This window comes from Grampus griseus (genome assembly GCF_964374135.1).
Source record: "Grampus griseus genome assembly, chromosome: 12".
Taxonomy (NCBI): Eukaryota; Metazoa; Chordata; class Mammalia; order Artiodactyla; family Delphinidae; genus Grampus; species Grampus griseus.
In genome coordinates this window covers 23,947,829-23,963,517 of record NC_139006.1, presented here as the reverse complement: position 1 = coordinate 23,963,517, position 15,689 = coordinate 23,947,829, and the positions used below count along the sequence as shown (strand labels likewise).

General features: G+C 42.5%; 1 protein-coding gene across 3 annotated transcripts in view; it reads right to left on the bottom strand.

Annotated features, from left to right (window-relative positions):
* Window positions 1-15,147, bottom strand: part of DEPDC5 (DEP domain containing 5, GATOR1 subcomplex subunit) — a 93,308-nt gene extending 78,161 nt beyond the window's left edge. For 2 of the 3 annotated variants that reach the window (XM_082667207.1, XM_082667209.1), the window contains exons 1-8: window positions 14,947-15,080; window positions 14,140-14,257; window positions 10,641-10,728; window positions 10,200-10,246; window positions 8,646-8,731; window positions 7,891-7,974; window positions 6,279-6,328; window positions 2,917-2,986 (exon numbers count right to left, since the gene is read on the bottom strand). In XM_082667207.1, the coding sequence (XP_082523333.1) occupies window positions 2,917-2,986; window positions 6,279-6,328; window positions 7,891-7,974; window positions 8,646-8,731; window positions 10,200-10,246; window positions 10,641-10,728; window positions 14,140-14,197 (483 nt within the window). In that variant the 5' untranslated portion in view covers window positions 14,198-14,257; window positions 14,947-15,080. Of the gene's footprint in view, window positions 1-2,916; window positions 2,987-6,278; window positions 6,329-7,890; window positions 7,975-8,645; window positions 8,732-10,199; window positions 10,247-10,640; window positions 10,729-14,139; window positions 14,258-14,946; window positions 15,081-15,115 lie in introns of those variants that run through there. The other variant, XM_082667208.1, reaches the window with a different exon arrangement.
* Between the last annotated feature and the right edge of the window lie 542 nt (window positions 15,148-15,689).

Genomic DNA, 15,689 nt, shown 5'->3' with positions numbered 1-15,689 from the left:
GCAAGGCAGGTAAGAAACGCATTCACCGGAGTGTGACAAGTGCTGATATAGATATATGTCCCAGGTGCCACGGGGGCACTTCCAGCCTGGTGCATCCAGGGAGGCTTTCCAGGAGCAGGGAAGCCTGAGACTAGTGCTGAGGGATGGATGAGAGGCTTGGGAAAGGGGGAAGGCGAGGAGCAAGCACCGCAGGCGGGAGAGAGCAGCACGCAAAAAGACACGGAGGCAAGAGAGCACGCTGCCATGTTGGAGGGATGGTGAGCGGTTCCCGTGGCTGGATGGGATGGGGGGCTACATGGGAGAAGTGACAGATTAGCTCCAGACTCAACTGCCTCCCCTGATTTTTCCACTCGGCTGTCCAGACATCTCACAAACTGAAGTTCCCCTGAATGACTCCTCCCTGGCCTTCTCCATATGATAAATGGCACCGCCATCTCTCCACCAGCTGCTCAATTATTCCTTTCTTCACTCTTCACACCCAACACATTAGCAAGTTCTGTGGACTCGACCTCAGAATGTTTCACCAATCTGCCCATCTCTCCCCTGCTCCAGTGCCCAGCCTAGCCCACGCCACCACCTTCTAACTTCCTAACTCATCTCTCTGCTTCCACTCTTGCCCCGACAATCAACTCTCTGCTCCAGAGCCAGAGGGGCTGCAGCGGGTACTGTGGACGCCTAGCCAACATCCTTCCTTTCTAAGTCAGAGGAAGCTGATTCTATTCTGGGAGGCAAGGGACCCGCCAAGAGACCAGACCTCCAGGCATGCTGAGCAGTTCCACATGACTCAACCCTGGTCAGTAAGGTATAAATGGAAGTGTGTCCTGAAAGGAAGCTGACTCGGCTGGAGCGTGCCCCGTTGTTGTCTTTCTTCCCTTCTTCCCTCCTCTGCCTGGCATATGGATGTGGTCACAGCAGCTCCAGCCAGACCACGGAAGCCCAATCCTGATAGGCAGAAAAGGAAGGCAGAAGGGGCCTTAGACCACCAGTAACTGTGACGCTGTCACACCAGCCATAATTTGCCTACCCATGGACTTCTTTTATATGAGAGAATAAAGCTGACCTTTAAGTATCAATTTGCCACCGTAACTCTGGGAGTTTATTTTTTTTATACAGTATTATTTTTTAAAATAAATTTATTTATTTTTGGCTGCATTGGGTCTTCGCTGCTGCATGCAGGCTTCCTCTAGTTGTGGCGAGTGAGGGCTACTCTTCGTTGCGGTGCTCGGGCTTCTCATTGCGGTGGCTTTTCTTGTTGCAGAGCGCGGGCTTAGTAGTTGTGGCTTGCGGGCTCCAGAGTGCAGGCTCAGTACTTGTGGTACACGGGCTTAGTTGCTTCGCAGCATGTGGGATCTTCCCGGACCAGGGCTCAAACCCGTGTCCCCTGCATTGGCAGGAGGATTCTTTAACCACTGCGCCACCAGGGAAGCCCACTTTGGGAGTTTTGTTCAACAAAATCCAACTGAATGAATAAGTGATCTCTTAAAAGCGTAATTCAGGTATCATTCCCCCACTTAAAATCCTTCAATGGGGAATTCCCTGGCGGTCCAGTGGCTAGGACTTGGCGCTCTCACCGCCATGGCCCCAGGGTTCAATCCCTGGTCAGGGGACTAAGATCCCACAAGCCGCTCAGTGGGTAAGCATGTGCCAACTTATCATGGTCTTTATAAGCCATACTTAAGAGTCAATTCCCAGAAAACTGGGGGAAAGATCACTGTAAAATACCAATGTATGCCCAGTAGAGTGGCAAAAACTTTCAAAATCTAAGACCTGGTGTTGTAAAAAGTGAAAAACAAGATTTTATATATGGCTACTAGGAGTTTAAAATGGTCCAAAGAGTTTGAAAAATAATTTGGCATTACCTTACAGAGTAGAACCTATGACCCAACAAATATACTCCTAATCAATGATGAAAAATATAGTGAGTACAAACGAGATAGCTAAAGTGGGGGGGGGGGGAAGAGAATACATTTTAATCCACTTTAATAAAACTTAAACGTGAGCAAAACAAATAATATACTGCGTAGGGTAAAATACATATGTATTATCACTATGTAAACAAGGGAATTACAAAAATAAAATTCAGATAGTGGTTACCTCTAAAAATGGCCCCAAGTTCTCAACTATTTTGCTTGCCCAGGGGACATCTGGTAATGTCTGGCGACATTTCTGGTGGTTATGACTTGCAGGGGGTGGGGATGGGCGCTACTAGCACTTAGTGAGTAGAAGCCAGGGATGCTGAACACCCCACAATGCACAGGACAGTTCCGCACAATGTTACTGCCCTTGGGGCCCAGGTGACCCTTTGTTCTGGAGGGCTGTCCTTTACACTGTAGTGCGTTCAGCAGCATCCTCCACATAACCCCAGTTGTGACGACCAAAGATGTCTCCAGACTTTGTCAAAAGACCCCTGGGGAGGCAGGATCACCCCTGGGTTGAGAACCAAAGGGAGGCTGGGGGATAGGAACACGGAAGAGAAGACAGGTGCTTTCACCAGCGTGGGTAACGTTCACAGCTGTTCAGTTTGGATTTTTCCAACTGGAACAGAGTCACAGGAGGAGATTCCTTGGCAAAGGTCTTTCTTCGTGTTTACCAACACAATCTTTTACTGAATTTAACTTTCGCTATGTATTAGTGGGCACAGAAACCTGCAAGCTAGATGTTCCATCTCTACATCTGATATTAAACGGAAGAAAATGAAGATCAACCCCAAACTGGAGAGATCCAACTGTAAAACACTAGAATTTCAGGAGTCCCCAACTATATTACAATATTATCCAGCTGAGCAGATAGTAGCTGGTCACCAGCTTGATCATGAGATCAAGTTTTTGCTGGTTTCTGTTTTGTTTTTTGATTTCACAACTTATAGACATAATACCACGGGGAAACAAACCGAAAAAAGCACTTTATCACCCTTACCCTGGTATCTTCGCTTATATAACCACACATGACCTTCTCATTCTTGACCCACAGCTCCCCGGCCTGCGCCCTGAAAGGAGAGGCACACGCGTTATTACGAGTCCTACATAAACCGAGAAGAAACAGGGGTGCCTTTGGGGTGTCTCTCTCTACTCTATCATTTACACCCAAATGACCTGGCCAGTTACAGATTTCCAGAGGGCCATGAACAGATTACACAACATAAAGAATTCTCAGAGTACGCTGAATCTGTACAACAGGAGCTCTTAATTTGGGGGTCTGCAGACAACATGTGGGTCTAAGGAAGGGCTTCGGGGAACCCACGAACCTTCTGAAATGATGCAAACTTTCCTGAGCACAGAATTGTACCTTCTGGCAAACCTCAAAAGGGCACACGTCACAAAAACAGTTAAGAGGCACTGATGAACAAATTTGCTAACCCCAGCTTTGAGTCAATGAGTTTCAAAAAAAACAAGATCCACTGCAGTATCAAATTAGAAGATAAGAAAGAAGTCAGGGGGCACAAAGGGACAGGGTCCCTATTCAATGAAGGCCATTTTGCTGAAAAATTTTTATGTCAATATTCAGTAATGTAATATTATGTCTTTTCCCCCTGCTTCTTTATTCTGTTTTTCATATTGTCTACAATGAGCAAGCACTGTATGTAAAAATACTTAGCATAGGCCTGACACATAGCATGTGCTGAACAAGTGGTACTTGACAGTATTAATTCTATAATCAGGACAGGTGTGTTGAGACTTGACACCATAGAATCAGAGCTCAAGTCAGAGAAGATCCCAGAAGATCCTCTGCAGTGGGGCAGATCTAGCAGGAAAACACCCAAACTGGATGTTCCAATGGGCTTTAAGTATGACTCTCAAACAGATCTGTCTGCCCCAGGACAGCTGGGAAGTCAGGGCCAGAAATTATTCAGTGTTGCTCCCTCTGGCATGTGAGTTAGAAAAAAACAACAAAAAAAATTTTTTTTAAGTTAAAAAAAGTAGGCAGCTAGTCAGTAATCTCCAAAATTATATCTGGGAAAATGGTATCTCTTCACAATAAGATCAAATAGACTAGGTTTCTAAGTTCAATTTTTAAAAGATATTTATTTTTTTACTGAAGTATAGTTGCTGTACAATACTATATGTTACAGGTATATAGTATACTGATTCACAATTTTTAAAGGTTATACTCCATTTATAGTTATTATAAAATATTGGCTATATTCCCCCCGTTGTATGATATATCCTTGTAGCTTATTTTACACCTAATAGTTTGTACCTCCCACTCCCCCCCAGCCTATAATGCCCTTCCCCACTTCCCTCTCCTCACTGGTAACCACTAGTTTGTTCTCTATACCTGTGAGTCTGCTTCCTTTTTGTTATATTCACTAGTTTGTTGTATTTTTTAGATTCCTCATATAAGTGATATCACACAGTATTTGTCTTTCTCCGTCTGACTTATTTCATCTAAGTTCAATATTTTAAAAAAGCAGAGTGCTGTTAGGAGATAGATTTTAGTGCAATATTTTTCTTTAAAATTTTTCTTCAATTTTTTAAAATACTGATTTTGAAGTTTTTTTGTTTTTTTTTTTAAAGAATACATTGTGAATTTACTGAGAGCAAAACAAAATGTTTACTTTTAAGGAAAAATAACATTTCAAAGGTAGGGTCTCAAGGTAATAAAACTACGTCCTTAACTGTTGACTAAATTACCAGATTAAAAGGCTAAATTACAGGGAAATTCTCTAATAATTTATTATGATTTGATTTTATTTTCTCATATGAGGCCCAGAACACTTTTTTTTTTTTTGGAAAAGAAAGTGACTTTTGATTCAATGTAGAAAGACTATAAATTTTTTGGAAAAATGATAGAAGATTTTGTGGTTTACATTTAACCATGAATGAGCAAAATATTAGGACAGATCTTGAAAAGTCTAAAACTGACATTATGTCAGGGTGTATGAAGGCACTTACATGGAGAAACAAGGAATTTAATTATGAAAGGGATTCTGAGAGGGTTTCTAAACCAGGACTCATCAAACTGTAGCCTGCAGACCAAATCCAGCCCATCTCCTGTTTTCGTATGGCCCACAGCTAAGAGTAGATTTTACATTTTTAAATGTTAAAAAAAAAAAAAAAATTGCAACAGAGACCTGAGACTCACGTGGCCCAAAGTCTAAAATATTTACTATCTGGTCCTTTACAGAAAAAGATCCTAAACCTACCACTTCATTTTGCAGAGGAACAGATGCAGAGACTCCCTGAGCTGTACAGCATCACCCTGCTAACCACTGGTGCTGCAGGATGGAATACAGGTTTCCTGACTCCTGGCCCACCACCTGGGAGAGACCAGCTTGTATTTGATGGCATAAATAGGTTGCATTTCTTGTTCTGCTTGAGACTTCATCACTTCTTGAACTGTGCTTTAGTTGCTAAAATTTTTTCAAAGAATTTTTGACCTTATAACAACTTCTAAAACATCCCCTTTCGGAAAGAAAAAAATGAATCTTTTATCCTTTCTTTCTTTCAGGATCAGTAATTCAGACTAACCAAATAGCCCTCATTGCTGGTGAAAGGTCTTTACAAAAGGATTCTGGACAATAAAGGTAGGAGGAATGGCTGAATTAGAAAATCACCATCTTGCAATAATCATCAACAGATGAAACCATTCTGTGAAAACCTGATGGGGAATTTCATAACAGGGGACCAGGCTGCATCACCAGAATCCAGTGGTCAATCTCACATTAAAAGTGAGTCAACCAGATGTAAATATGCTTGAGTATATACAGTAAATTTCAAGAAAGACACAGTTTCCTCTAGGGAAAAGGACATATTTCTAACACACTTTTTTGGTGCTGTTAAGCCTTCACTATGTGGATATTTTGATTTTTGAATTTAGAGGGGGTTTCAAAAAGTCCCCTTTTCTCTCTTCTCCACAAACTGAAATACAGAAATCATTTTAATAAATCAAGAGCAGTGTGATATCTCTAAAAAGGCAGCAAGTCAGGAACTATTGTGCTAGTCATTTTATGTCTCCAAACCTGTTTCTTAGACTGTAAAACAAGAAAGTTTGATGAAATATGTTCATCTAAGGCTTTTTCCAGTTCTAAACTTGTGAGTCTATCCCTCCTTTGTTCAGAATACAAGGCGGCTTCAGCAACATCCACCCATCTTAAAACTACTATATAGTGCATTTCGGGGTCTTTTGGATTGTTTTAGCTACCACAATCTAACGTTTTAAGCGATTGTGTATTTTATTATAAGGATGTCCTCATGCCTCAAAGGTTGTATGTAGCAGTTACTGCACTACATGCTATTCCCAGTTACAAGCTAATAAATCAAGAGTGACATAGTATCTACCTGATGCCAGCGAATTCCACCTTCTGAGTGATATAGGCACATGTGCTGACCTAAGGGAAAAGAGAGAGAGAGAGATTCAACAATACATCAAGGCCATGAAAGGTCACAAAGAACATCTCCTGGCTTTCGAATCTCTTCTATTAACCCAAAGTTCAATTAACATGGGAGTAACAGATTTATCCCATAGGAAAACGTGTTGGGGCAGGTATAACAGTAGGTTCTCACGGGTTTGGCAAGTATAGACAATAGTAAAGACCAAGTGGATAATAAGTGGCCAGCTTCAGTAATATACTTATGTTCACACACACTTGCATACATATGTACATTTACATATGGAACATTTATTTCTCAGTTTAGAAAATGGAACCTTCTCCCACCAAATAAAACATGAGCAAAGATATCTCTTTCTGAAAATATACACTGTATGGACATTCTACCTATGATTTGTTGTTTCATAATAGCCAAAAAGTCCAAAAGGAGGATTTTCAGCAGCAGCTCACAATTCTGATGAACTGATCATGTTCAGCGGAAAATGTCCATTAAAAATAAATAAACAAGGGCTTCCCTGGTGGCGCAGTGGTTGAGAGTCCGCCTGCCGATGCAGGGGACCCGGGTTTGTGCCCCGGTCCGGGAAGATCCCACATGCGCGGAGTGGCTAGGCCCGTGAGCCATGGCCGCTGAAGCCTGTGCTCCACAACGGGAGAGGCCACAACAGTGAGAGGCCCGCGTACCGCAAATAAATAAATAAATAAATAAATACACAAGGAAAATGGAAGGAGGGTAAAGCAAAAAAGCAGTCTAACCTGGAAGGAACAAGATCTGGGTTCCAGGGACTTCCCTGGTGGCGCAGTGGTTAAGAATCTGCCTGCCAATGCAGGGGACACGGATTCGAGCCCTGGTACGGGAAGAGCCTGTGCACCACAACTACTGAACCTGCGCTCTAGAGCCCGCAAGCCACAACTACTGAGCCTGTGTGCCACAACTACTGAAGCCCACACGCTTCGAGCCCATGCTCCACAACAAAAGAAGCCACCGCAATGAGAAGCCCGCACACCGCAATGAAAAGTAGCCCCTGCTTGCCGCGACTAGAGAAAGCCCGCGTGCAGCAACGAAGACCCAATGCAGCCAAAGATAAATAAACAAAATAAATAAATTAGTTTTTAAAATGTTAAAAAAAAATTAAAAAGATCTGGGTTCCAGCCCAGAGTCAATTGCTTACTAGCTTTCTCATCTTAACTCCTCAATCTCAGTTTTCACATCTATAAATTCAGGATAATAAATGCCTGTCCACAAGAGGAGATGCGAGGAGCAAAAGAGATCAAGTGAAAATCTGAAAACCAAAGTTCAAATGTAAAATAATATTACACTCTCCCCATTCAAACCAAAAATGCAGAGTTAAAACTCTCTGATAACAAACAAGCAAAACAAAGCTTATAAAAACCATGAAAAGAGAATGGGAGGAGACATACAACATGTTTACAGTAATTGTCTGTGATGCTGGAATCAGAAAGGATTTTATACTCTTCTCCATACCAGATCTACATCTCCCTGGTGACATGGATTATTAACATAATGGAAAAAGTAACACACTTTTTAAAAAATAATATCTTACCAAACTTTTCTTCAGTCGCCACATATCCCCACGGCCAATATATTGATCCTTAAAGGTTAATTCCACTAGGTCAAGGGTCACATCCTAAAAGGGATAATCAAATATATGTCTCTGCTTTTCTCTGCCATACTTTATAGTCTAAGATAACACTCACTCACCATGGAGAAACCTTTTGACAAAAGGACAACTACTGGAAGACCATTCAGTAGTAGAACCCTGACAAACAGAATTTTACCCTGCCCAAGAAGGCTTTGGAGGACAGGTAAGTCTCCAACAGATACTATAGCTGCTGTATCATGTGTGGTTAAGTGCAAAGGGCACCAGAGTAGTGATTCTGTGTTTTAGTCTTGATTCTGGCACACAAACACGACATTGAACTGTGGGCTTTATTTCCCTAGATAATGTCAACAATATCTTTTGGACAATGATTTTTACCTCTTAATTTTATAGCATCATTTCTCAAAGAAAAAAAAGAACACATAAAGAAATGTTAGTATTTTTATAGAAAATTTTACATTTAGCTTCACAAACACACATACACATACAGAATCTTTTTAGGACAAGATTTTTAAAAAGGGGTGAGGATTTTAAATGCAACCTACATTCTACCTATAATCTAAATGACCTATGTATGACCACATATTTAATAGCCTAACACTATACTTAAGTAACTCATTATTTCCTTAGAGACCTAATCTTGAGGAAGGGTGTTAATCATTCCTCAAAAGATATTCAAATCCAGAACAAAGACACACCTTAGGGTCTACGACATTCACATACACATCTTGATAAGGTCTTAGCCGAAACACTTGAGTCACCGTCTGGTCCACACTGATAGTTTCTGAAACGGGAGAAGGAACCTGGATCAGGTAAATATATTTGAATCCATAACTACTCAGACATTCAACAAACAACATCCTTTGCCAAGGGCAAGACATGTTGTCAGCCTTCAACAGCTTAAAACTTAGAGAGTTCTCTGCTTTTCAGGTGAAATAAGACCTGAACCCAAGCAATTAAAAAATGAGAGAGACAAACAAATAATACAAAGAGACAGAGATAGAGACAGACAGAGAGAGAGAAAGGAAAGAAATTAAGAAGCAACATAAGAAAGTTCGAAGGGTTGTGAAAATTCAGAAGAGGAAATCATTCTTTTGGAATGAAAGTAGCAGGGGTAGTTAAGGAAGAAATAAACTTTTCAATGAGCCCTTAAGTCTGGTAAGTAGGAAACTTAACAGGTGGCAGGAGATGAGGTAAGAGTAAGAAGGACACTCAGGGTCTAGATTTTACTGACTGTTTTCCCAACAAGTTAAAAAATAACAAAAGAAGTGGTTGACACCAAAATCCTTTAGAGCAAATTAAAAGTTTTTCCTTTTCTTTTAAGTGCCAGTTAAGGAAATACTTTATTAGCTATCAATAAACATTTTAGTTCCTTGATCAGTACGGTATAGTCATTAGAGGAAAAAAGAAAGGATTTGGATCCAGAATGAATAAGTAGAATCACTGCTCTGGCTCCTTCACTTACTGACTCCAGGCAAGCCCACTCATACCGGTAAGACAAAGCTTCCTCACTCTCTCAAGAGTTGGTGGGAAAATCAAGAAAGATAAATGACAAACAGGGTTTCCCTTGTGGCGCAGTGCTTGAGAATCTGCCTGCTAATGCAGGGGACACGGTTCGAGCCCTGATCTGGGAGGATCCCACATGCCGCGGAGCAACTAGGCCCGTGAGCCACAACTACTGAGCCTGCGCGTCTGGAGCCTGTGCTCCGCAACAAGAGAGGCCGCAATAGTGAGAGGCCCGCGCACCGCGATGAGGAGTGGCCCCCGCTTGCCACAACTAGAGAAAGCCCTCGCACAGAAACGATGACCCAACACAGCAAAAAAAAAAAAATTAATTTTTAAAAAAAAATGACAAACAGCTCCCAGCACAGTGCCTTGCACAAGTGGCAGGTAATCAACAATATATGTTCCTCCCCTGCCCCAACCCAAAGTAGGTACTTAAATATTTTGTGAAGAAAATATAATATTGAGAAAAGCATGCTTTGCCAACAATCTTTAAGTGTAAAGCTTCACCTATTCAGATTAACCGTCCTCTTGACTCTAAATATAGTTTTTTCAGTGCCCTCAAGATGCTAACAAATGAGATTCCTTGGCAATTTTGATATCTGACAATATTTTTTTTTAGCAGGAACACAATTTGATAAGGAGAGAAGTACTGTGCCCTCATTCCCAGAGATTGTGAAGAGGGGTTTCTTACAGTTTCTCAAACAGTAAAGTGTAAAAATCTTAGAGAAGCGAGATGGAATTTTTACCTTTCTGCAAATCCTCCTTAAGTGACTTGACCTGCAAAAGCAGAGGGCTGGGGAAAAAAAGAAAAGCAACAGAGAGAAGGGATGTTGTCAGCAGTAACTAACCAGCTTTCTTCACCACCCACAAAACACAAACAGATCACTCTGGACATATTCTAACTGGCAGCACAACAATTGGAGAAAGTTCCCTTAGAAAACAAACCCTGCACTTGTATTAAAGGAAATGGATAAATGCTACAGAATTGTTCAGCGTTGTCATCTCAGCTTTAAAAACAAAAAGAATGGACCACTTTTTAAAAGATGATTGGTTTATCAAATCCTGGAGGGCAGGAGCATTTTTATCCAAAGGCAAAGAGCCATCTTCCCCTTCAATCCCCTTAGACACAACATCACCTGGAAAGAGAGGGCTGCCCAGTTAGTTCCCTGCTCCTGTCGGAAGCTCACCTGTACTCATCGTTGGGGTGAGCAATCTCCACAATGTCTCCAAGCTTGATGTAAGGAAACACTTTGGGGTTCACGACTAGCTCATCATCTGAAAGACAATTCAGCCATCTCAGGCAGCAAAGAACTCACTTGGGCAGCAGGTTGCTGTGTATGTTTTCACACGGGGTCCTTACAACCCCATCATTTGGTATTATGACCCCATCTTGCAAGATGAAGTTCCATTTAAAATTGAGATTTAGCTCAACTGAAGGATTTGCACAGGAATCCAGAGCTAGTGAGTAGTTGAGGGGGCCGGTGTTCGGGGACCTTTGTCTCCAGAGCTTTTCCTACTAGCCCACTGCTCCCAAGGAGAGGGTAACTCTTCTTCTTTGGGAATTAGGTCTCTGCGGCAATCCTTGACTCCCTCAAATAGCATGTATCTGGCATATGCCAGGAACAAAACAGCCGGGGTCCCACATACAGCAAAATCCTTTCTATTTACAGTGTTCGCAGAACTTCTAAAAATACTGTCTGAATGTGACCCTCACAATAAATATTTGGATCTAGCAGAAGCAAGGAAATGACCTAGGAGATAAAGCAACTTGCCAAAGGGTAGATAGCTAGTAACAGTACACCAGGACTGGTTACTAGTCCAGGGTTCCTAAACAAACCACCTCTCACACATGAAAATCAAGCCAGAGAAAACACCCTGGACTTTGGAGGGCAGCACCTGATCAGGGGAAAACTTCATATATCAGTTCACATTAGAGTCCAATGAGACCCTTAAAATATAAGGAGAATGTGATTTCATATGTTTATCTACCCCTGCCCCCCACTGGGGGTGGGGGAGAATTCTTTCAAATATAACAAACTCAGGATCATAAAGATAGGGTGATTTTTTTTTTTTTCTGTTTTAGCTTTTAGGGAAAGACATGGCCTTCAGTTATGCTAAAACCATGACAAATAAGTATGTCCAGATTTCAAATATAATCAGACCCAACAAAAATTCAGCCTAGGAAAGCGAAGTACTGGGTTAATCCCACAGTTGCTTTTTTTGTATATTGTTTCCATTGACAGATGTATACCAAATCCTCTATGAAGTCTTCCCCTAACTTCCACAGTCTGAATTAAGCTCCCTGAACACATATTCCTTCCTGCTCCATTTTATCATTTCCTTTTTGCATGTCTGTCTCATCAAGCTGAAAGCTCCGTAGGGAGAAGGGACCTTGTCATATTCAAAATCTTTATGTTTGGTACAGGTATGTACTTAATAAATACTTGTTGGATGTATTTTTTTTTTTGGATGTATTTTTTAAATTTGATTTTTACTTTACTCATAGAAATACAGTTGATTTACAATATTGTGTTAGTTTTCAGTTGTTCAGCCTAGTGATTCAGTGTTTTTGCAGAATATATTCCATTATAGGTTATTACAAGATAACAAGTGTATTCCCTGTGCTATGTAGTATATCCTTGTTGCTTATCTATATATAGTAGTTTATATCTGTTAATCCCATACGCCTAATTGTCCCTCCCCACTTCAGTAACCACAGGTTTGTTTTCTATGTCTGTGAGTCTGTTTCTGTTTGGTTTTTTTAATAAATTTATTTATTTATTTATTTATGGCTGCATTGGGTCTTTGTTGCTGCGTGCAAGCTTTCTCTAGTTGTGGTGAGTGGGGGCTACTCTTCCTTGCAGGCGTGGGCTTCTCATCGCGTTGGCTTCTCTTGTTGCAGAGCACAGGCTCTAGGTGTGCAGGCTTCAGTAGTTGTGGCACGCGGGCTCAGCAGTTGTGGCTCTCGGGCTCAGTAGTTGTGGCTCTTGGGGTCTAGAGCACAGGCTCAGTAGTTGTAGCGCATGGGCTTAGTTGCACCGCAGCATGTGGGATCTTCCCGGACCAGGGGTCAAAGCCCTGTTCCCTGCATTGGCAGGTGGATCCTTAACCACTGCGCCACCAGGGAAGCCCTGTTTCTGTTTTACATGTACGTTCATTTGTATTATTTTTTAGATTTCACACATAAGTGATATAATATAGTATTTGTCTTTGTCTAACTTATTTCACTAAGCATAATATTCTCTACTTCCATCCATGTTGCTACAAATGGCAGTATTTCATTCTTTTTTATGACTGAGTAATATTGCTGGATGTATTTTATTTATTTATTTTTCTTTATAGTCCTGCAGCAGACTGGGTACAGCACAGAGCTACCTTTGTCTTGTACACGTGAAAAAGAAGACTCGCATACATTGTATATACACTGTATATACTGTAGCCTTGTATCTTTCCCTCCTCTGTCAAAAGTTATTTCTGTTGTGCATTCAATTCTGCTCCACAAACGTTTAGCCAGCTTCAGCTGCATACAAAGTACAGTGTTAACAACAGACTGTGGTTTTAGCAGAAATAGTGTTTTAAATATAGCAATGCTTAGTATATCCTTCCTGGTAATTACAATGGTTACATTTATTAAGCAGGTAGAAGGAGCCTGGTACTCTACTAAATACTATACATACATCATTTTACTTTATTCCCGTAAGACCTTATGATATAGAAACTATTATTTTCCCTTTTTGGCAGTCCTGGCCTTTGGGTGGCTTATACATATATAACACAGGAGCAAATACATACTAAAATACAATTTTAAAAACACTCACTGTGTTGTTAATTCTAATTTCTGAAGTAAATAAGGTTGTTAGGACAGAGGGAAATTTATTCCTTTACGAAAGAAAAAAAAATCATATGAGTAGGTGCTTTTCTATTCTACAGGTTTATAGACTCAAGGTGCTAAGAGAAATGGAGAAATTATTCTAAAGAGCTGGAATTTGTAGTTAAGGTAAACTAGGGGCTTGCCTGAGGTCACAGGGAAAGTTAGAGGCAGAGCTGATACCCGGATTCATGTTTAACACAGGACAAGATGCTGTGTCCTGCCCCATCTCACCGTGCTTCAGAGCCAGGCAAAGGTTCATGCTTTGATCATACCTGTCTTATGCACATCCACTACTTCTTTCATTAAACATAAGTTTCTCTTATCTGCCAAACCAGTGCATACTGGAATTTTGCAGAACATACACAGTAAATAAGTAATAAAAAGATACAAACAAATCAACAAGGACCTAGCACAGAGAACTATATTCAATATCTTGTAATAACCTGTAATGGAAAAGAATATCTAAAAAAAAAATCTATATATAGGTATATATATCTATATATCTGAATCACTTTGCTATATATCTGAAACACAACACTGTAAATTAACTATACATTAATAAAAACATTTAAAAAGCAAAAACAAATGAAGAGTAGTAAGCTGGCAATATTCACAAAGTTTGTTAAAATGCAGGATGCAAATGCTTCTAGAAGGGGCCTGCTACTCTCCCCACTACAGTATCACTTGCTGCTTCACTCAGTTAAGCTACCTGCTTAGCCTCGATTGTCACGAGTCAGTTTGAAAATTTCAAGGCACCGGACACATCAGAACCTCGGCCAACTTACGCAACCCCCCTAAGACCAATCAATACTGACCACTGCCCCCAAAGCCCTTCTTGTGGATGACAAGTTTGTAGACCTTTGTTGTTCTCATCTTGTACTGTTGTTTCCTTCAGCTGTTCCAAGCTTGGGGGAGAGAAATCATCTTGCCTCCCTGCCAGTGAAACACAAACAAAAAGGCTGGAATGTCAGACTTTTCTTTGCAACTGCTCTTTGATTTCAGGGCAGTGAAAATACTGCCCTTGCTCAGCTGAGAGGTGGCACCAACCCTCGGATGAAATCACTCCTCCAATTACCAGGAGGGACGTTGAACAAACAGAACCAGTGAATCTGGAAACGAAAGGGAATTCGGGCCAGGGTCTAGTCCAACCTCCAAGAAGATATTTTATCACACCCTAAAGGGAAAACTTGGAGTGAATGAGGCATTCATTACCTTGCCTCTATATAAACCAATAACACCCAAATATTAAAGAGATCTTAAAAGAGATTAGGCACACAATCTGTAGATGAGGAAAGTGAGAGCCAGCGCAAGGGACTTGCCCAAGGTCTCTGAGACAGAGAGGCATTCCCACTGCTCACGTTTCGCCATCGATGTCCTGGGCAAGAAGAGTGTAAACAGAGGAAGGCTCATTACCCAAACCTCCATCTGCACAAACTCTCAGTGGTTCCTCCCCGCACTCTCCACCCCCATTTCATAGCTGAAGCCACGGAGGCTCAGAGACGGAGAGAGACTTGCCTAAGGTCACACAGGGGGTTGGGGGTGGGGCCAGGTTTCGAACCTGGGCCCCGGCCCCTTTCCTCCTGCTCCCCAAACCCGGGCCCCGGGCGGGCAGCTCCACTCACCCGCAGCTCCGGAGCCCCTTCCCGCTTGAGGCCGGGGTTCCGGGGTCCGGACCCTGGCCAGGGCCCCCGCGCCTCCTCGGGACGCCCCGCCTACGCCCGCAGAGCCTGTGCAGATCCCGAGCCAGAGCTGCAGGCGCCAGCCGCCCCGCCCCGGCCACCAAGCGCTCACCTGAGAAGCCGCGCGGCTCCGGTGGCTCCGCCCCGGGGCACCGCCCCCTTCCCGCCCACCCGCCCTGGGCCGCTCTGGCCGGGCCTCCGCCTCGTCTCGGTGTCCGCGCCACTTCCCCATCCGGGGCTCGTGCCGGGGGCGGGGCCTCGCGTGAGGCCTGTAGGTCGGGCTGCCCACCTGCGTTTCCCGCTCCCGAGCTTGAGGGCCGTCGTCCCGGGGAAGGAAGTCCTTTTCCTCCAGACGTTCCGAAATAGATCCGAGCACAAGCGGTTCTCTTCCGACCTAGTGATTTCCTCAACAGGGCAAACTCGGGCGAATGTCCCCGGATCTGTAAACGATGTTATGGACCCTCACCAGGCCTCTCAGGGCTACTGAGAGGCACAAAATAGAGTTTCTGGGAGAACTTTTGTAAAATGCAAAGGGCTAAGCACGTGCGATGGCCCCTGCTGGGAAGTATCCACTTGAGGGGCTTTTCAAATCCTTCCAAACCCCAAGTGGTGTTCCGTGCTTCTGTGGTTGTTAACAATAGCTACCAGAGCTGTCACAGACATTCTTATGTAATCGTCACATCTCT